Here is a 22105-nt window from a genome sequence, read left to right as displayed (position 1 = left end):
AGAAAAATGTTGAGAACATCTGTTCTAGAGAAAGGGTCTTGTTGGTTTTTTATATCACACAGCAATCTCATATGTTGTTTTGCATGGAATAGTTGCTCCAAAAATCTTTGTTGTATTGAATCGTACTGAGAATTATAATATATAGTATAGCATCATTACAATAGAACTAGCCTAACCTTGAATGAAAAATCAGAGCTTATGGTGTAAGTGATTAGTCATGTATAAACATATAATTCAAAGTAACTTTCCTATCAGATTTGTGTGTGTAGCTAAGTCTAATTCAAAGTAACTTTCCTATCAGATTTGTGTGTGTAGCTAAGTCTTTCCACTCATTCAAGGGTGGGCATTTACCGGATGTCCGCTCTGTGCCAGGCTGAGTGCCAAGCTCTGTGCACACAGAGAGGGATCAGACGAGATGCTTCCCCTGCAGCCCCTCACAGCCTAGTGGAAACAGCTAACCAGAAAGTGGAAAGTCGCAAAACAATAAAACAATGTGACATGGACTTTAACAGGGCCAAATTTTCTTCCCATTTCACTCCTTTCTTTCACTGCTAAGGTGATAGGGGTGTCTTGGCAAGGCGGAATAAAGAGGCAAATTAAAGAGGCATAATAATTAGTAAGAGGGGGGTTCATTTGCCTTATAGAAAAAATCTGAAAAAATCTAGGCCTCTCCCTCTAAAAACAGAAATTTATCCTGGCCTAGGAGACCTCGAGTGTACTCTTCTAGGGTGGGAGCATTCGGCCATGGAGTCCTGACCCTGGGGAGAGGAAGGCAGGGTAGAAAATCGAGCAGAGGGGAAGGAGACCTCGCGGAGAGGCAAGGAGAAAAAGATCTCCCGGATTTTCACAGGGGCAGATTCTGCATGGATTGACGTGGTGGGAAAAATAGAGAAATATCAGTGTTCACAACCGGCTACGGTGAGATTGTCACCTTCTTAGGTGGGGGCATGAATGATACTTATTACTCTCATTACATGTGCTCAGTGTCCCCAAGAGACTCACGGCAAGAGAAAAGAAGGGATTATCCAGCTCATGCTGCACAGCAGATGTGGGGAGGGTGACAGAGGTCGGAGAAAATGGTTAAGAATCTAAAAATTGTTCAGTAAGGCTCCAGTACGTGTCCAAAGAAGTTGATTCCATTACAGTGCTTTCTTAGTACATGACAATCAGTCAATTACCATGATTGTTCTTACCCTCGACAGACTTGGGGGACAAGAAGTACAGCTCAGTGCTGAGCAAAAGATGCTCCTTTTGAGGATGAGGGAAAAAAGAAAGTGTGGCCTGAGTTATCTTCCTCGGGGATGGAGTCCACAGGTGACAGAGATTTGTAATATTCATCTTCCCCATCAAGCATTTTGACTTGGCTGCAACAAGGAAAAGAGTTTCAGCAGAAAAAGAAAATAAATGCCACAGTCACCACGGGGGCTAGTTTGTGTCAGTACTTGGAACAGAGTGAGGTCTCAACACTGGGGCGAAGGACAGCTTAGTGTAGCTCAGGGTCCCCAAGCACAGGGCATCTGGAGTCCGATGCACAAAGCCTTTCAACTGTGGGTCACCCACTGATAACGGGCCTGATTTAGTGGTGTCTGGAAGTTGTGATCATATTGCAACTTGATTTCTGTGAATTACCTTGTCTGTCTCCGTCTGGTCCCCTCAAGATGAGAAAGTTCCCCTTCTGACTGCCTCCAGTTCTCAAACTAGTACCAATTACCTACTTCATTGCTGTTCTCAGTTGAGAGGCTAACAATCAAATGAGCCCAAGCTCCTTAGAGTCGCCTGTCTAACTGTTGAGGGAAAATTTTCTTTGTGTACCTTTAAGGCCCAGGGGTAGGGTAATGTGGGGGAAGCAGACTGTTTGCGCTGTGTGGAGCGCTCTTCTTTGCGGGAGAGTTTTATACAACCCTCTACATGTCTCCAATTATGAGGCAGTACAATTCCCTGAGAAAATGATGAGGAATAACATTTGCCTTAGATGGCAATTCCAGCCTTTTCAGACAGCATAGATTCAAGTTTCGTATACTTGCTACTGTGAAAAGTGGTTCCCAATGTCAATAATAGTGGCACTTATCCCCGCCGCATAGTTTTTAGAAGCCTCTCTGGAAAGTTTTGCATTTTCTGTAATATCACAAAGGACCCCTTCTGTTTACAGTTGCTTAGAACTAAGAAGACAGATATTTACCCAAGTTTTCTTGGCTTCCTCTTGCTCCCTTGATATTCTAGAGTTCCCTGTGGAGAGGGCCAAGAACACACAGTCAAAGCAAAGCAGCAAGTCGTTAATTTTTAATTCAAAGTGATTTTGTGTTGAATGCAAGCAGATGCTGATAATATCAGAAGTCACAGCATAATTTTTTTGATCAAAGGGCTCAAGTGAGCCTGATGAAGCATGCATCTTGCTCGTCTTTGATAAACCACATCAATTATTCACCGTGAAGGCAGACATCCTGACATGAAAGCAACAGATAAAGAGCCTAAGCACATGTTCAAGAGGAGAGCATAAGAGAGTGGGGGTGGGGCCGTAGGGGCTGGAACAGGTATTAATAACAGAATTATTAACTGGAAACAAAGCCAGTGAAACAGCTTTATGGCCACTTTGAACTCACATTTAACTGGTTATAGTACATGGTGTCCTCAGGGCTACTCAACGTTTTGGGCTGCTGACATCTTCGGCGAGGTGTTCGCTGCTTCTGTGCAAGATCATTTTCTGAACCTGCAACAAGATAGCAAAACTTTACTGTAAACCATCCAAGTTTTGGGGAAAATTAAGTGAAAAACTGATCTTTACATAAATGCACTTAGTAAAACTGTGTCTCATTTAAATGGGCATGTTAGAGCTTTGCTATCATTAGGAGAAATATCATCCTAAAAAAACAAACGCAAAGATTGCTAAGTGTAAATAAACAAGGGCCACCGTCAGTAATTTTGCCTTCATCTCTCTTATCTGAATCAGTAGTCAAAAGTGTCCATGCTGGTGAAGTAGAGGTTGGTGGTCAGCCTTTGTAGAGTAGAAAGTGCCCTCTTAGTGAGATAACTCAGGACAATGAAGGGGATCTGGGATGGTTTGTACCACATCCTACAGTGAGAGTTCAAAGACGGCAGGAACACACACTCTTGAGTAGATGGGAAGCAAGCCTTTTGGTGGGATACATTTTGGAGGGAAAATGGCTTGAGCTAGTATTTACTGAAATGCTTTGAACAATGCCATTGATCCATGCAGTCTCTGGAGGCAGTGCAAAGGAGAAGAGGAAAGGATGATTGCACGATTTCATGGAGCAGCTCGTCCGTGTTAGTCCTGATTTCAGAACCCTGGACCAAGAGTACACCAGAGATTAAGAAACCATGTGTCCAATGAAGTTATGATTTATTTCCATTCCAAGCAGGTGATTTTTGTGGAATTGGCTATTCTTTGGCACTATATCTGAATCAGAATTCAGCAGTTCTAACTTCTCACAACACACACACACACACACACACACACACACACACACACACACACACACACACAGCTGCTGTAGAATATTGCTCATAAATATTGCTCATAGTCTAGAGAAGCGATACCATTTTCCTGAACCAAATTTATATGTCATAAACTAAGTCTTCATAATAAAGAGTTGATTTGTACTTGGAATCACAGTTTAACTTCACTAGAGATTCCTACTATTTAAGGAAAGTCTGGGGGGAGTTTTTAAGTGAAGAATGACTCAGCAAGGACCATTATGAATAATGAGTTATCAGTTTCCTAAGTATAAAGTTTTGCATTTTTATTTTTTTTTGAATTGGAACATATCTATGTTTGAACAAGACTATTAGAACCACACAGGATTTTAGGAAACGTCTCTTCTAAATACCCATTTTTTTTCAAAAAAGGGAACTAAGGTCTACAAATGTTGAATGACTCATCCCAGATCAAGTGGCAGAGTGGGGACCCAATCCTAGATCTTTTATCTCCTGTTCTAGCAGTTTTTTAAAAACTATAACACATTGTTTTTCTTAACAAGAAATACTCTTTTTAAAAGTCAAAGGTCTAAGTAAAAGTAAGCTCCATGAAAAAATATGAATTAGCATAGCAAAATGATGTTGCTTGCAGAGGGTTCCAATGGCCTTAACAGACATCCCTGTTCACATCTTCAGGAACTCTGTGCAGAGGACAGGACTCCATCCTCTTGCGGTGGCATCATCCTCAGAATACAAGGAATCCAGAATTGAAATGTTTTTTTCCTGACAGTTCCAACATACCTACCTCCTGTTTGCTTTGCAAAATCCATATCTGTAATATGGTAGAACATGAGATTGTGAGGTCTTTTTGTATTATCTGCTCTGATTTACAGATTAATAAACAGAAGCGTCTAGAGTTAAGGCTGCTGGTGTGAACATGCACTGGAGAGCTGACCCCTACTCTCCTTTAGATTTTCTAATATTATAGGAATTCCAGCCTTGGCAACTCAAAAGACTGATCTTAAACAGTGTTGGGGTTCAGCTGGAGTTCAGCCTAGTTTAGCTGGACTTCATACTCATATAGTGTTTACACTTGATCAGAGGCTTTTATTTATATTATTAACTGGGAATGCTTAATATAAGATGTGGTTTTCAACTTCTGAACAACTTGCTGCTCTTGAACAACTTGCTGTTCCTTGGGTGATTGTTCTTTTCCTGATTCTTTGAAGGAGTTAAACTATTAGATAGAGTTTTCTCAATTTTAAAACTATTAGATAGAGTTTTCTCAATTTTAAAATTTCTCTTATAAAGTAAAGAAAAACTCTTGGTGTCTGACTATAAGTGTATGTACTATACTAGAATCTGATGTAAGCTGGTGTCTGATTTAGCACCAAATTTTAATTTTCATTATTTTAACTTTAATATCTCCATATTTCATGATGTTTTATAAAGAGTGCTACAACTTCCATGAGCTTTGCCATTGGAACAAATTTGAGTGTCATTGATATATGGCCAATCATAATTAACCAAATAAATAATTGGAAATGAATCATGATTCAATAAATGCTGTCAGAACAATTTTATAGCAATATGCAAAAAAACATAACTTAAATACAGACCTTATAACATTTATCCTAAATGTAAGGTATTTTGCTAGATATTGTGGGGAAGATAAAGAGAAGTAAGACAAATTCTCTGCCTTCAGTCTAGTAAAGGACACTGATTTTTAAGAGGTTAAGTGACATTTTTAAGGCCACAAGCTAGTGCTGCTGGACTCAAATTAGTTTTTTAAGAAATTTCTAAATGTTTTACTTTTCTCAGTATACCTCTTGATTCTCACAGGCTACAATAAATTCCAGATGAGTTATATACTTAAACATTCTCATAAAACCTTAGAAGGAAATCAAATAGACTATCTTAATGAAATGAAATAGACTATCTATTAGTGATGAGAATGAGTTCAATTATATTAGAGTAAAATATTTTATATGATGGACATTGACAAAACTAAGATGAAAAGAAGGGCAACAGAAAGATAAAAACAAATGGAAAAATACATGCATATGAAAGTCTACTACCTATAATGTGGAAAGCCTGAGCCAAGAGAAGACAGAGAAATATTTATATATGTTGAAATGCAATTATGAAATGAGATATTGAAAAATATTTAGCCACCCTGACAAAGAGCTTCAATTAAAACAATTACTACTGCCTTTCTAATGATTAGGATAAATCGAAATGTCAAAAGACATTGTGGGAGATGCTCCAGGTACACCGGTGAGTCCACAGGCTGCACTTCTCCTGAAGTACAATTTGACAATACATAACGAAAGCTGAATATGTCCCAACAAAGTAAAACGAAAGGGAAAAAACAATCTGTATAAAAATGGATATGATAACATTTTTTGTAGTAGAAAAAATCTAGAAACCTAAGTATTTAATAATTGAGGAGGAGTTAACTTTGAGATAACTATAATGTCGTACCATGAAAGCATCGATCAACAAGAATAAATATGGGTATAGTGGTGATAGATGCAAATTCGAAATTCAGAAAAAGCAGCAAAATAGCATACAGCACATTGATTAAACCTAAAATGAGTGCACGTTGATAAGTTTATCATGATTTTTCTGATAAAAATTTAAAAATATAAATTCGGTGAGGCATGTAGGACAAAAATTATTCTTTCTTTCAATAGATGAAGAAACTATAGCTGGGAGAGCTAACCTATGTCAGAATGGAAGCCTGAACCACTGTCTGTTGGCTTTTGATTCAATCAGTTTGCTTATGAAATGCAAAACAGTATGGTTATCTGACAATTACCTAGTTCACTTGACAAGTATATATAGATAAACTGAGCAATCCACGTTTGAAGATACACATTAGAGTATGAGTTATTTTACTTTGAAGACATGCTTTGAAATGGCCAAATTCCAGCTCACATAAATGTCTATAAGCCAAGCCAAACTCTCCAGTTTGTAATACATGGGGGCTAATACGTGGGGGCTACCTCCCTATATGCTTTTTAAACCATTTCCCATTTGCCCCGGGAACACTCGCTGGCAGTGCTTGTGGCTGTAGCATTTATCCCGAGATAACTTGCAGATTACAGTCCTAACTTTATGCCCAAAGTTTGCCATGAAATATATCACTTTTATTATTATTTTTGCATCACCCTAGTACATCGATAGTCATTGGAAACGAATGACATCATTCTATTTATAGTATTCTGTTTTCAGTAGTGGTATTTCTATTTACCAAATGTAATAATTCTCAATTGCTGAAAATGTCAAATGATGTGAACATCATTCTTTAACAGTTGTAAGCCAATGACTCATTTGATGAATCCGATTTATGTATATATTTCTGTTACATTAGGATTAGAGACAAGTTCTATTTAGAAACAGTTTTTATATTTTATTTTCACATTGAAAACCAGTCAGATTTGCTTCAGCCTCAAAGAGTGTGTTTATATAAAATTAAATTAACACTGGCAGAGAGAGACAATTTTCTTTTCTAAATGGGAAACTGGTTAAAAGTATATTATGTAATGAATACCAGTTAGCATTTAACATAGGTTTCTTTCTCTTTCAAGAATCTCTGAACCTTTTTCCCTCTGCACTTTTGATCTCATATTTGAGACCTTGAATGTATCCTTCTCTTCTGAGTTGTCTGAAAAAATGGGAGAAATCTGCATAGAGTTTCAGGAGCATGGGGAAATGCATACTCCTTTCTTCTAATTCCAAATCATCACACTTTGTGGCTACACAATTGGCCAAGCCTTTGGTAAGAAACAAATAGTTGAATTAATTGATGGCTTTGTTACACAACTTCCAACAATTGGTTTGGAAATTTAATATTTCAATTCTCTTTATTGAACATGCAGGTATATCCAAGCTAGAGTTGCCAGATCAAATACAGGGCACCCAGTTAAATTTGAATTTCAGATAAACCACCAATACTTTTTTTAGTACAAGTATATCCTGTGTAATATTTGGGACATACTTATATTAAAAGCGGTTGGTTGTTTATCTGAAATTCAAATCTAGCTGAGTGTCCTTCCCAATTCCCCACCCCACCCAACTCTGGCAACCTTAATCCAAGGACAACTTTAAATCATAGCTGAGGCTTTTTATTCTCCCCTAAGGTCTCAGAGATGAAGAAGGAAATGACTTCCTCTACTCTATTTGACCAGTTGATTTACAGCTAATTTGGCTACAAATGCTCTTTCCTAACACTGTCCTCTAGTGTTTCACTTTTCATCACCCACCACAAATGTGCCATTTTTGGTAAATTTCCTAGCAGGACTGCCATGAGGGAAGAACAACCACGATAGAGGGCAGGATGGGGCGTATAGCTCAATTATTCCTGGCCTGGTGGGTAATATGGATTCTAGGCCCCTGGGGAATGGACAGGCAGTGAGCAGGGTTCCTGGGAGAGAGCACACTAAGAGAGCCCTAGTTCTTTGCACCACCCTCCCCGTGGGCCTCAGCAGGCATACTTTCTGAGCGGTAAGACTGTTGATCTGATTGCCATTTGTGGATTAAGCATTCCCAGAGTCACTTGCCAAGTAAAATAGCCCCTTGAAGCAAACAAAGTATTCAGTGTTCTAGATTTACAGATGGCAAATCCCAAATAGAGTTAAGAGAGATACCCTAGGGTGGGGGTGGGGGGACATTTAAATAGAATTAGAGTTATATGATAAATTTATAGAGCTCTGTCAACTCTGTGCATAAAGGGAGGTATATCATTTCTCTGACCAAAGTTCTCAGAGCATTTAGAGGTGACAATAGCCCAGCTGTCAGCTGAACGATCTTTCTCCTCAATGATGGCTGACCATGCTGCGTGGTACTCCAGTGGACACTTATTCGAAATAGCTTCCAATGAGATGACTTGTCTTTTCTGGCTCTGTGCTTCTTCTCCTTTCCATTTCGTTTTTATGTAGCAAATCTTATTTTGTAAAGTATCTTTTTCTTTACTTCATCTCATTTTGGGAAGGATAAATAATCCCAAAGAGATAACAGAGGCATAGGGAGATTAAGAGATCACACAGCAAGTTAGAGGCAAAATCCAACAGAACATCAGGTTTCCCAATGTTCTGCTGACAAAGGCCCTTTGCTTTTATATCTGAGGGGTCTGAGGCCCAGGGAACTTGGGCCCCTTTGTCAGTCTCCCTTCAGAGCCAGGGCTAGAACTCAGGTCTTTTGATTCTCAATTCCAAAGTCAAGGCCAAAGCCTCTATTATGATGCCTTTTTTTGCTGTTGTTAACTGAGATATTCTTAAGTCTTCACCTCACCCTTCAGGAGAGCCTAAGGAATTCAGTGGGCTTTTGTAAAACACACATACAACCAGAAAGAGAGATTTTCTCCTGGGGTGCATGCAATTCAGATCTTCCTTTTTAAGATGAAAGGAAAACTACAAATTTTCCCAGTTGCCATGTTTTGTCATGAACAATCTTCTTCAAAATTGCAAAACTTCTACAAAGAAACCATCCCTGAGTTAAATTAGCGCCTGTGGAAGATGGTGGAGTTGTAAACTGTCTATGCGGAATTTTCTTCTTATTAGTTAGGGAAGTGGTAATAATTTCCCTTGAAACTACTTCACAGTTCAGGGTTTGGCACACACTCAACAAATAGTGAATGAATGAATGAATGGTAACTTCACCATTCTTATTAAGATTTGTTCTATTTATGTGGCCCACTCTTTGCTTCTGGCTGTCATTTGGGATTTTATTGCCAAGGCTTGCAATAGGAAGAGGGCCTTTTCTATCCTGGGACACCTCTGGGGAAACTGCAGTCTAACAAGGAGGGAGATGAAGTCAGCCTCTTAAAAACAAAGTTCATTAGTATTTTTTTTCTTAATATTCTTTCAACATTTTTCTAGGAATATATTTTCACTTCTTAAAAAAATCAATATTCATCGATAGCAATAATTTGTTCCTGTTTTTCCAGTTTTCCTGTTTTAAAAATAGTCATAAATATTTTTCCATATTAACTTACTTTAAAATAGTATCTTTCTTTTACAGTTGCATTTAAAAATTTTTTATAAAGTAAAAACTAATGTTCAAATAAATTAAGCAGTGAAAAGTCCATCTTCTTTCCACCCCCTTATCCCATCCCCACAATAGTAACAGAACAAGTTTCTTAACTGTCTTCTAGATTAGTCTAAATGGCATCCTTTCTAATTGTTGTATGATATTTATTAAATGATCCATGATTAGCATATAATTTTCTATTTGGGGCAACGTTTTTCTATAATAGGTAATACTTTGAGGAACATATTCATAATTTGATTATCTAGAATCCACATTATTTATTAGAATAAATTTCTATAAGTGAAATTATTGGTCAGAGAACGTACATATTTTTAAAAGTTATGATTTGTATTTCCCATTGCCATCCAGAAAGTATGCAGCAAAATATACTTCTACTATCTGTACTTGAGATTACCCATTTCTGAAGGCCACCACCAGTATGGAACAGCATCTTTAAGTAAAAGTCTGACAATTCAATAGTTGAATTCAATAGTTGAAAAAGTGGCATGTCATTTGTTTTGATTTGCATTTCATTGATTGATCGAGAGGGTAAATGGACTCCCCTTTTTATTTCCCATATTTATTAGCAATTTGTGTTTCAGGATTCCTCTTTAGCCATTGCCTATCACTGTGACGACATGGTAGACAAGAGGTCCCATTGGCTGACAGGTGTGGAGACGCCTATTTTAAAAATTAGCATGCTGTAGGGAAGTATTTCTCAAACTTCTGTCATTCATCTACCACTTAATCATTTTTCACTACATTCAAGAACCTGTACTGTTGTTTATTTAATATTTTTAAAATCAACTAATTTCTTTTTTTACTTATATACATTTCTTTAAAAAAATGAAACTATTTACTACTGTAAATGGAAAAGCAGTGACAACATTTGCTATAAGCAGAAGTAAATCAGAAAGTAAATACAATGAAAATAAAACAATATTACCACACTTGAGCTAGATTCTATTCCCCATAGAATGTTCTGGGCTTTTTAAAAGGTTTGTCAAAAAGAGAGGTGAGTAAATGTGAGAATACTTGGAGACATACTAACACAATGACTTTCTTCTTAATTTAAAGAATTTAAACTGAGAATTGAAAAATTAGTAACTTTATTTTACATCTAAAAGATTTTAAGGAATCATCTAAATGATTCATTGTCATTTAATGTTGCATCCATACACTACCTAAAATCAACTTGCAAATCACCAGAGGCCTATGTTCCATACTTTGAGAAATATGAATGTTGTGGGGGAAAAAAGCAAAGTCAGAAAAAATTGATTATGAATCCACCTCCAGCACTTATTAGAGGTCTGAACTTGGTGATGGTAGTCACTCAAGTAGTGGTGTAGTGAGGGTGACAGAGAAAACATGACACCTGGACAGAGCAGGTACTGCTAAGGAGCTGTAATTCTTGTTATACAGGAGTGGTTTGCCACCCTGGTTACAGACTAGAATCACCTGAAGGGTTTTTTATAAATACAGACTCAGTGGCCTCTCAGCTGAAGATCTTAATTCATTTGGTCAGGGGCAGGGCTCTGGCATCGCATTGTTAAAAAAGGACCCTCCTCTTTCACATGTTTTAAATCTGTAGCCAGGGTTGAAAAAGAAGAAAAAGAAACAAAACCCCAGGGATTTAACCCTTTCTTAAGAGTTTAGGTGGATTTTGCAGATTAGCTAGCTGCCATCTTGAAATGTTGGCATAGGATCAGAGAAGTTTTGATTGGGCAGAAGGAACTCTGGGAAGGGCAAGCATCCCCAGTAGGGATCCTGGTATTGTCAGGCATTTGCTTTGCTCTGGAAGCTGCATCGAATGGCTTGAGCCCAAAGCAGACACTAATTTCCCTGGACACTGGAAAAATAATTTCTCTTATTCCAAGAGAACAATTTTGCTGACCATGGAAACATTATCTCTGGTTTCCAGAGGTATGTTGCTTCCCAGTGCTGTTCTGGAGGTTTTGGTATACAAATGAATGTCAAAGCTGAAAAGCTATTGTGACCCAAAGAGACTCTCTTTAAAGCAAAACTCAAATGTCGGGCAAAAACTCTGGGGTCTCAGGAGGGTTGGAACCAGTTGAAAATATTTAAAAGCTATAATGGTAGAATCAGTTATACAGAATCAGCAATGGGTTGCCATGGGTTTTCTTTCTTTTTGCTTTACTTTGCATGGTACTCAGATTTGCATCATGTTCCATCTCTCTGCTTCTAGGAGTTTTTTTAAACTGCTTATCCTGAGGCCTCACAATATTCCCTTCCAGCCAGGTGTTTCACATGGGAATGACTGACTTCATCTGTACCCTCCCCAACAATGGCTGTTCCCTAACTTTGGCCACTCAAACTGCACCCAGTGACAAAACAGCATTAATTCAGCTTTTTCAAAAATGTTCACATGCAAAATCTAAGAGCAGGATCTGATGCTGAGCAGACCTACAACACCAGGCAGCAGGCTGGAAGAAGTCATTTTTGGAGCTCCTAATGAGATGCAAATCACCTAGTGAACTACTTGGGAGCTGGGAAACAATGTCCTGGATAAAAGCAGATAAAAATGGAATGAAAGAATGTCTTTGAAGATTGGAACGACATTTTAAATACTTGAGGATATGGGACACCAGATAGTGCTGGTTTTACTAAACTAATTGTGACGCAGTGTTTGATTCCTTCTGGCAGATGATCCTGGGACATGCATCCCCAGCTTTGCTTCACTCTCTAACTTGGGGACCTGGTTACAGTTCTTGCTGTTAGTGTGCAAAGGGCTCCAAACTGTAGTGAAATGAGCACTGTTCTCGGGGTCAGAAGACCTTGGCATAGTTCTGGAACTCATGGGTATGTAACCTAGGGTGAGTTGCTTACCCCTTTGGACTGCTGTGTTTTATCTGGAAGATAAAGGAGTTAGACTGATACAGTGATTTTTCAACAGAGGCTGGTGATATGGTACATTACACATGTTTTTGCCCGGAGATTCTGAGCTGTTCTTTTTGGAGTCATGCTCCTTCCCAATGTGTGTGTCTAGGTTCAGTGAGAGATGTGCCTGATGGAAGATTGCTGCATGAAACCAGTGTGAAAGCAGAAAAAGGATGAGAAACATTAGCCAAGAGCCCCTTTAAAGTCCCTTCCAATTTTATGATGCTATGGCCACAGAGTTCCAGACACTTGACCTCTCAGGGCCTCATCTGAGAAATGGACATAAATGCTGTCGACTCGACTGGCTTGTTAGAATTTTAAAAAGACCAATCAAAATGCATCTAAGATTTGGGGCGGGGGGGAGGTTGGGGGGGAAGTTCTCCACAACTACACCAGAACACTGTTCTAACACAATTCATTCGAAGGTCAATGCTACACAAGGTAGGCTCATTCAAACCCCTTTCTGGATCATTTGGTTACTGATGGACTAAAAGACAGCATTTTTAACTTCATCTACTCAGACTTCTCCCAGCTGTGAGCAAAAACTGCAATGTACAAGTCAGTATTGGACAGCTGTATAAACACCCACCCAGGTTCATAAATTCTAAAATATTTTTAGATAGAGAGAGCAGTCATCAGTATGACCGACTTGATTTGGGGGAGATTATACACATAAATGATTGGCAGGTGTGTGTATGTGTGTATGTGAGAAATAGTAAAGAATGTGAATAATTGACCAAAAGGAAATCACAATTATGATTTTGTTTGCATTAAACTAATGAGATGCAAAAGTAAAATCAATGTGGCATTAGTGGAGAAAAATTAGATCACCCTGGTTCTTTCAGTTTTAATCTCTAAAAAAGCCAATAAAATAGGAAGTATCTAGGGGAAACAAAGATACACAGAAAAAAATTACATTTGGGTTATTTTTCCTATCTTGTGCTTCATTTGGGGAAAAATTTCTTTAGTACACTGTAAAATTACATTTGGTCCAACAATCCAGTAAACATTTAAAGGTTTATAAAAGTAATGAGCTCTCAGGTCTCTGCCCAGATCAAGAGTTGAGTTCTTCAGGGTCATATAGAACTACTAAATTTCTTTGCCTTGTTTTCTTACAATCCTATATGAGGTTAATGAAAATCCATTATGGAAACAATAAACAGAATGATGACCTCTCATGCCCTCCCCTTCCTTTTATTCTCACAGAAGGTTATTTTGTCATGAGGAGGGCAGATGAGACCCGAATCTCTCCACTAGACTCAAAATCTTTGAACAAATTAATGCCATCAACTTTCTTTCTCTTTTAAATTCCCCTTCTCTGGGTCACCTGACCACTATAGCTATAAGCACATTCCAGAAAGTCACAAAAAACAAGCCAAGCTTAACAAAATTAAATACTTGCAGCTGTTACCAGCATATCTGAGAATGGGTATGTCCTGAGTTATACAGTGATTTAGGTCTTGGCGAGGAAATTAATTACTGTTTTCACTCATGCTTCTTTGCAGTGACTTTGTATACTGACACATATGAGCTGCCCTGAGCACTCAGTTTGACCAGACTAAAAGATAGTCTCAGTGCAATTTAGTTTTAAGTTTCCAAACATATTTCAGGGGATTCATATCAGTAGTCCTCAACTCTTGAACCCTAAAGGAAACACTCTTTCAGGGACTCTGTTATCTTGGCTTAGTCAGATAAAATATTAACAATCAGAAACCTGGTAGCATTTATCTGACAATAAAGAGAAAGCCATATTAACAGGAGCTCTTCACTGAAACAATCTTGGACATTCATGATGGCACCGGGAAATGCGCCACTAGCTCTGAAAGAGCAGGAGGTCCTGGCTGACTTGGCACCTTCCGACTTCCAGCTCTCACTGCCTCTCACCCTGCATGAGATGGGGACCCAGCAGAGAGGGGTTAAATGGGTTGGGGAGCCAGTCCAGCTGGGGGTCATTAGCAATCAAGGACCAGCATTAAAAGGCAGCAGGAGACTAAGGGTCTCTGACAGGCTTGGCTCCATGCACCATCTGGAAAGAAAGATGCTGTTGAAGATGGACTTTTTTTTAAAAAAGAGACTTCATGGAGACCCCTTTTTGCAGATGCAAACATGAATAGTGATGTTATATTCAAAGTGGGTCCTTCCTTTTTGAGAGTAGGGCCAAGGAGCCACATTTCCAGGCCAATCTCTTGCCATAATGGACCTTTCATTGGCACTAGGGCGGAACCAACCCAGGAAATTCTGTCTAATGGTTTGATAGTAGCTAGTGATCAGAACGTCCATGCTGGATAATAAGTTAATGAACATGTGTGAGGCCTGAAGTGTGGGGCAGGGCTCGAACCAAATAACATATTTAACTGTATTTTATACACTCCAGTATGATCTGTAACTAAAAAGAGAAAACCAGACAGCTTTACTTAGGCTGTGCCCAAGTTGATCATTTTAAGTTGTAATTTTTGACACAATGAAAATTGAAAACAAACCGGGACTCACTTTCTAAGGTCATTCTAAGGCAATTTTACAAAGAGGTGGCAGTCGCAGATGTCACATATTGCATAAACCTGGTCACTAACTTGGTTTACATTACTCATTAAGGTGCCTCTCTTTTTTTTTCCTTTTTATGTTTTGGGTCCCCCTCCTATTCCACCTTATTGATAAATATGTAAGAAAAAATGTTTAAATACAGAATTTTATTTCTTTTGATCATAGATTGTTAGACTTACAGAATAAAGAAGCCTTATAATGTGATCTTTAAGATACATTATAATTCTAATTTAGAATGAGCTGCTAACTCATTATAAGAATCATTTAACATTATAGTTGCATTCATAAGAAAAATTTGCTTTTCAGCTCATTATCGTGTGGTTCTAATTTTAGTCTTCAGTACACCTTTAGTTTTTAAAAATAAATTTATTTATTAAAATTTGTTTCAAGTATACAGTACATTGGTTAGACATCTATAATGTTCATAAAACGATCCTCAAAAGTGTTCCCTCCTTCCCCTGGCCCTCCATTTAGTCATCATATTAATGATAACTGCATTCCCTTTTCCATGCTCCCTGTGCCCAACTATCAGCTAATCTGTACTTCTTTAACCCTTCACTCCATTCTCCCAGCCTCCCGACCCACCTCCCCTCTGTCCATCACCAAATTGTCCACTATATTTGTGAGTCTGTTTTTTGATTAGTTTGCTCTTTTTTTCCCTTAGATACCAAAGATAAGTGAAATCATATGGTATCTATCTTTCTCTGTCTGACTTATTTATCTACGGCCATGCCACCCTGAACACGCTCAATCACGTCTGATCTCAGAAGCTAAGCAGGGTCGGGCCTGGTTAGTACTTGGATGGGAGACCACCTAGGAAGACCAGGTGCTATAGGCGTGTAAAAAAAAAAAAATTTCCTCTCAGGAATGTACTTTTCTAATGTTGTAGAGAATGATCGGTAGCTGAAGTTGTCCTCATAAATCTTTTGGCAAGTTTCTAGATGCCTGAGATGGGGAAAAAGAAACAGGGAAGATCTAGGACATGATAGACTCAGATTTAGGGTCAGCAGAGTTGTGGGGAGGATCAGGTGACATTGCATTGACTACTGATCCAGGTAGTGGACATTATTTGGAGAAATAATCAAGGTGGTTGACAGACCAGCAGAAATGCAAGATTCTGAGAGTTGAATCTGGATCATTTTTAATCACTCTATCCTAAACTCTGGATAAATTTATGCCCATTATTGTCATCCTAGCAGAGATAGTGTTTAAATTCAAGGTCCAGTCACAGAGAACAAAGCTTGTTTAAAAAGAGACATGCAAATCCCCAGAGATAGAACATTGTGGGCATAAGGTGTGGGTGAATGCTGTCTTTAAAGTTCTAGTTGGGCTCATGCTGATTTTGACAGTTCTCATGGAAACTTTTAGTTTTCTTAGGTATATAAGTGTGACTATGTGAATGTGATTTTTAAATAATGGAAACACGGCACTGGTTAGAGTTATGGGTTCCTGGGAATGGAGAGGTTTCTTTTAAATAAATTGTTTGGTAAAACAAACAAACAAACAAACAAACAAACAAACAAACTTGGTGCCTACTGCCCAATCTTATACTCAAATTTCATAAAAGGTTTTTCTATTAATTTAATATGGAAGATTGTTGGTACTAACTTGCTCAAGTTTACTCAACTAAGAAGCAGAGAGTAGAACTCAGGATTCATTTGGCATGAAAGCCCATGCCTCTTTTGAATTTTTTTTCCCCTCTTTAATTCTCCCCACCCTGCCACCTGCCACACTTCCACCCCTGACCTGGATGTTGTGGTCTCCCCTTAAGAACTGGATCTCTGAAGGTGGCACATCTCTTCCCATGAGCTCTTGGTGTGCACCTGGGGCCTGGCACTCCTGGGGTATGGTCCATGGCTCCACCTGGGGTGCGAACCTTCTGTGTGTAAAGCAGACATGCTAAGCACTACACTATGAAGCCATGCCCCCATCCCTCCTTTGTTATGCCCTATTGTTCCCTTTACATTATACAGGTGGGAGAGATGGAAGAGTCAGGGAATTGAAGAGAGTGGAGAAAGCTTGGAATGGATGCAGAAAGGAATGGGAGTGGGTCCTGGTCCAGAACTAGTATTTGGGGAAGCGTTATAGCCCCATCTGGAAAGGGAGATGATTATTTTGTGAGTGGCACCAGACTATATAGGTATGTTTTTCAGCAATAACACTTAGGAGCTTGGGTGTAATGTTAGAGGAGGAAGGATTAATCTGGTGCTTAGGTATTCTGGGTAGTGGGTGGAAGGACTGAGTGTTTGTCAGAGGAACTGAATTCAAGTCTAGGCTGAAAGCAGGTAGAAGGGAAGCCAAAGACCTTGGAAGACAGTGGAATAATAGATGAGGGTGAGAAACCAGAAGAACCAGGAGAAGGCTGTGGTCCTATAGGGAATAGCTTTTGATAGGTCAAGTGTACCCATGGAAGTAGGTACCTGGGTCTAAAGGAGACAAAGGTCATTGACATGAAGCGGTAGGGAGCTGTAAAGTTTAGGAGTTGAGTAGACTGGATGGCTATGAAAAATCACTCTAGCTGGTGGTGAGATTTGGGAATGGAAAATACAATAAGTTAAATACTCACACATTCATCGAATGTGAAGTGACCAAGATGAGATCAGTAGATGAGAGGAAGAGAGGGTGATCAAGAGCAGCATAGAGAGCAAGTTAGCAGAATGTGGATTCTACCTGAACCCCCTCCCTCACCCCCAGGTCCTGCTGGATGGGGCTCCACTCAAGAAGACTTTAGGGGACATAGTGGCCAGTAGAAGAGATAGGTTAGAGGAGAAGAAACCAGAAAACAGTAGGATAATCAATGAGAGCACAGGGGAACTAGAGTGGCCTGAGTTTTGGGCAGTGGCCAGTGGTGACCAGCATGCAAAGCAGGCTAGAGAAAGTCAACTTAATCCCTAGCAGGCATGACATCTAAGTGCCAGCAGGCAGGATGGTTCAGTGCTCCAAATAAAAACTTGGTGAGGTTATTTTTATGCCTCTTAAAAGTAATTATTGAGTATGAGAGCAAGATTAATAAAGATTAATCTGCTGTTGATATGTAGACTAGTTTGTGAAAGTTTGAAAAAACGGGCTGAGAGCTGGTTGGAGCCTACTGAAAAAGTCCAGGTGGATGGAGAGAAAAAGGCTGTACTATAGCCCTTTCTGCTCTATTACCAGAGTCATCTGCTCTGGCTGCCCTGAGTTGTCATCCTGGTCCTAACTGCTATGCATGAGTCTCTACCAAAAGATAGATGCCTTCTCCTGTACCCAGTTTGTGGGAACTTTCAGTTCTTAAAAGACAATGCTTGAGTCTTTTGTAAGTGAGAAGGAAGATATCAGGTGCTTCTGTCATGCTCTGCTAAGAAAGGGTTGTTTGTGCCCTAAAGTATTAGGAAATTTAATAAGATCTCTCATTCAGTGTCTTCCTCAACAAGACCTGCTCATATTGGTGGGATGAGTTCAAATATCAGTTGCCATGCTGTACTCAGAATCACGATTCCCTTCTAACCTTGGCTCCATTGCCAAGCGCAGGTCAGAGTGTCCTTTTCTCCCTGATGGTGAAATCTGCTCCTTATTGTTCACTCAGTTTTATTCAGGGCCTATTCTGTGGCAGGCTTTTTCTAGGCACTGCAGCTGTGGCAGTGATCAAAGATCTCTGCTCTCAAGGAGCTCACCAGCTGGTAGGGAGAGACAAAATAAACAATAAGTTTAATGAATAATATGGTATACATATTAGAAAGTGAAGATTATCTAAAAAAAAAAAATAGTAGGGCAGGGCACAATGAGTAACCCACTGTCCTTAAGATCCTGAGCACTACACTGTTGGATTTCATTTCCCAAGGTCTGATAACACTGCCTATAAACCTCCAATGCAAATATATACCAACAGTGGCCCTTGCTCCACCAGGTTTCTCCTGGCCAGATAAATGCTTCTCCCTGTAAAAGTATTGAATTCATGGGGGCTGGACCAAAGGGTGGACCAGGTAACAGGCAGGAAACATTAATGTCTGTGCTAACTGGTGGAAGTACAGCTTTGTAGGGCAGGGATGGCTTAGTCCAGGCTCTGTTATACTGCCCAGGTATCAATAGATGTTGTCACCCAGCAGTCCACTGCTGCTACATGGGTGGGACTCACTCAGTGTCCATGAGAGCTGGCCTGGGGATCCACTAGGTTGCTCAGGACAAAATATTTTTCTATTCTTCAAGAAAGATTCTTGGACCAATGAAGAAACGGGATTCAAAAACTGATTCATGAAATTTGGAATGCGTACATTTGAATGGAGTCCACAGAGGAGGAAAAAACCCTGCTTCGGTCTGTATATTCTGTGTTGCAAAGCAAAATAAATCCATAAGCACCTTATTGAAGATACAAGGAGAAAAAATCTGACAAGTTTCTTATGAATAAGGGAAGATATATGGAAATTAACTGTGCTATATCCAAGGTTACTATTTTCAAAGATTTAGAAAATATCATTGCTGGTCTCTTTAGTGTGTCATCTTTTTTTAAAATTTTATTTTCTTGAACACAATAGTAGGAGGCTTTTGAATTCTTCTACCTTGTCCTCTCTAATTTCCAGGAATGAAGCCCTCAAAGATAAATATTAAAATATATTCCTGCTTCCATTCCTAATTTGTAGTACCCTTTAGTCCTGTTGTCCTTGAGACTCCCATTTTGTACAAATGGTGAAGTTTTGCTGCAAATAAATATTATTCCAGGAGCTGGTTGTTGTTGATTATGTTTTGATGAATGACTCTGGATCATGCCTTTTAAAATTTTTTAAAAAAAGCATAATCATTTAAGATATATGACTTACTGATAGATTATTTAAGCAAGTTTTCCCAGTCATAGGTTAAAAGTATTGCTTCTACGTGATGTTATAAGTTATTTTGGGCAGACTGTTCTCAATCAGCCATTTCTATGTTCCACGAGGCTCTAGGCTTCATCTAATTGCCAACAAGGCTGACCTGCTAATTCTGTCCATGTTTTGTTTGTAGTTCTGATAAATTTGCCATGCTGTTGGCCGGGGTTAATCTGTGAGTCCCACGCAAAGGTTAGCAGAGCTCAAGCTATGCTTATCCTGTCTCCGAAAGAGGCAAATAGACTCAGTGGCTCTTTCTGGTCTCCCAGATCTGCAGCTACTTGCTTCAGAGACTTTCATTTCTTTACTGTGATAATATTGCTTTGAAGAGTAAATTTCCAGCTTTGTCTCCATGTACTGAGAATTATATAAACTAGCTTTGCAATATATAAATTGCTCAATAATTAGAACAGGCATCTCATATCAAAATATGCAATTCGGATTTTATCTACTACCCAAATGCAAAATCCTCAAGAGTGCTGAGTTATGAAAATATTCAAACATAGAAATTAGCATTTTCAAAGTTCTCAACTGATAAAAAGTTAGTACTCTGTTTCGTTTTCCTGGGAATGATTTAGTAATAGTAAGTAATAGTATATTTAGTGCAAATACATTTCATGAAGTAGAATAATACTGAAACATGTAGTGGGAAATAAAAAGAAAGTCATTTTATTTGAGAAAGCTACCACTGTTGGAAAAAAGAATGCATATAGGTGTCTCACTTCTGCTATTCAAGACCCACAGGAGTTTTTGTTTATAACTTGATAGAAAATTACTGACCACCTGATAGAGGGTAATAATTTTGTCGACAGAGCTTAGACTTGATGTATAATACAGATATCCTGTTTTGGCCTCCCCTTTTGAAAAATTTGCTGCATTCAGCAATTGAGCATAGTGGATACGATGGAAATAAAATTTTCCAGGTGGACCTTGATTGTTTTGCTGTCTAATATTTCTACCCCTCTGCTTTCATAAGAGAGCCTCCTCTTTCCTATGGAAAACACATTTCAAGTATTTGGGTGTGGCTGGTCTCCTCTCCTCTCCCTCTTTCCCAAATAAGGCTGAACATGCGGCCCAGGCCTGGCTCAGAGAATTCCCCTTTCCCACCCGCTGTCATTAGTTCAGGGATGGGGACACAAGCCAGGCAGGGCTGGAGATCCTCTAGGAGAGCTGAGATATGAACACTGGAAGAAAGAGAGCCTTTTGTCCTTTGGGATTTCAAATTCTACTTAGTGGATATAAGCTCAGGGCTAGCAGTGGCCATTTTACCAATACTGAAAATGACAGCCCCAAAGGGGGTAAGCAGCCCTGAGAAATGGAGAAAGATAGAGCGGGAGGGAGGGAGAAAGGGAAGGAGGGAGGGAAAGGGACAGAGTTGGAGGAGAGAGAGAGAGGGAGGGAAAATCAAGGTGGGGGGAGAGAGGGAGGAAGAGAGAAAGAGAAAGAGAGAAAAACAACAGCCTAGTGACATTTTTGAACCCCAATAAATTGCATTTTGGCCTGAGCTAGTTTGAGATGGGTTTCTGGTTCTTGTATCTAAACGAGCCCTTACATAGTCTTTACAAATGAGTAACTTAATGTGTTATTAGCCTTCCTGCTAATCATCAGCATTGACATTCCCTACCTATACTCAGGGAGGAGCAAAGCCTATACATGGGTCTAGTCTACCATGCATTAGGTCATTAGATCCTTTTCAGTCACTAAACATTAATAAATGGAGGTTCCTGAAGGAATACCTGCTTGTATGGTACACGTGTGTGTCTCCAGCATTTCGTTACTTTAATGTTAGCTAGAAGTGAAACAAGCTAAGTGCACCAGTGTAATTTGTGAGACATTTATTTCTTATTAATGAAGTAAACAGGCATTTGTGAGGAAGCATGAGCAAGGAACTCAGCAAGCACATGGGCAATTTCCCACCTACATCAGAGGAAACATGAAAGAGCAACTCTTAATTACAACCAAATATTAGCTCTGGCTCCTGGGAACTCATCATCCCATCTCAAGGTCTATATTTATGAAAATTTAAGCAATGTCTTAAAACATGTTAATTTGTTCTTTGTTTATTTCTTTCCCTGACAGATTAATTTATTCCAAGGGACTTTGGTTCTCAAGCGCTAATGTATCGATTGGGCCCATGTACGACATAGCTAACAGCCTGGGGAGGAGATTTTGGTGGAAAACAAAAGTCTTTCTTGTAGTTTTCCTTAGGTAATTACCTTTTATTTGTGGGCCTTGGAATGCTTCCAGTTTTCTCTGGATTTGCATTTCTGACTTTCAGATCAATGGTTAATTTCATGAGAGATGGACTAAGAGCATGGAGAAAAAACCCACTTCAGGCTTGAAAGAATCAGTTGGAGCACACTGAG

The 22105-nt window shown here is 39.1% G+C and overlaps 1 protein-coding gene and 1 pseudogene across 1 annotated transcript in view; one reads left to right on the top strand and one right to left on the bottom strand.

Annotated features, from left to right (window-relative positions):
• Positions 1-311: 311 nt before the first annotated feature.
• The window catches only part of MYO3B (myosin IIIB), a 361097-nt gene continuing 339303 nt past the window's right edge, over positions 312-22105 (bottom strand). Inside the window, exons 34-36 of the mRNA XM_039855816.1 lie at positions 2601-2707; positions 2180-2226; positions 312-1364 (exon numbers count right to left, since the gene is read on the bottom strand). Of these exons, the coding sequence (XP_039711750.1) occupies positions 1226-1364; positions 2180-2226; positions 2601-2707 (293 nt within the window). The 3' untranslated portion in view covers positions 312-1225. The remainder of the gene's footprint in view (positions 1365-2179; positions 2227-2600; positions 2708-22105) is intronic.
• LOC120597258 (uncharacterized) lies at positions 15624-15742 on the top strand (annotated as a pseudogene).

Source organism: Pteropus medius, unplaced genomic scaffold, assembly GCF_902729225.1.
Source record: "Pteropus medius unplaced genomic scaffold, Ma_sr-lr_union100, whole genome shotgun sequence".
Taxonomy (NCBI): Eukaryota; Metazoa; Chordata; class Mammalia; order Chiroptera; family Pteropodidae; genus Pteropus; species Pteropus medius.
Note: the sequence above shows the minus strand (reverse complement) of the source record. Positions and strands in the feature narration are given on the sequence as shown.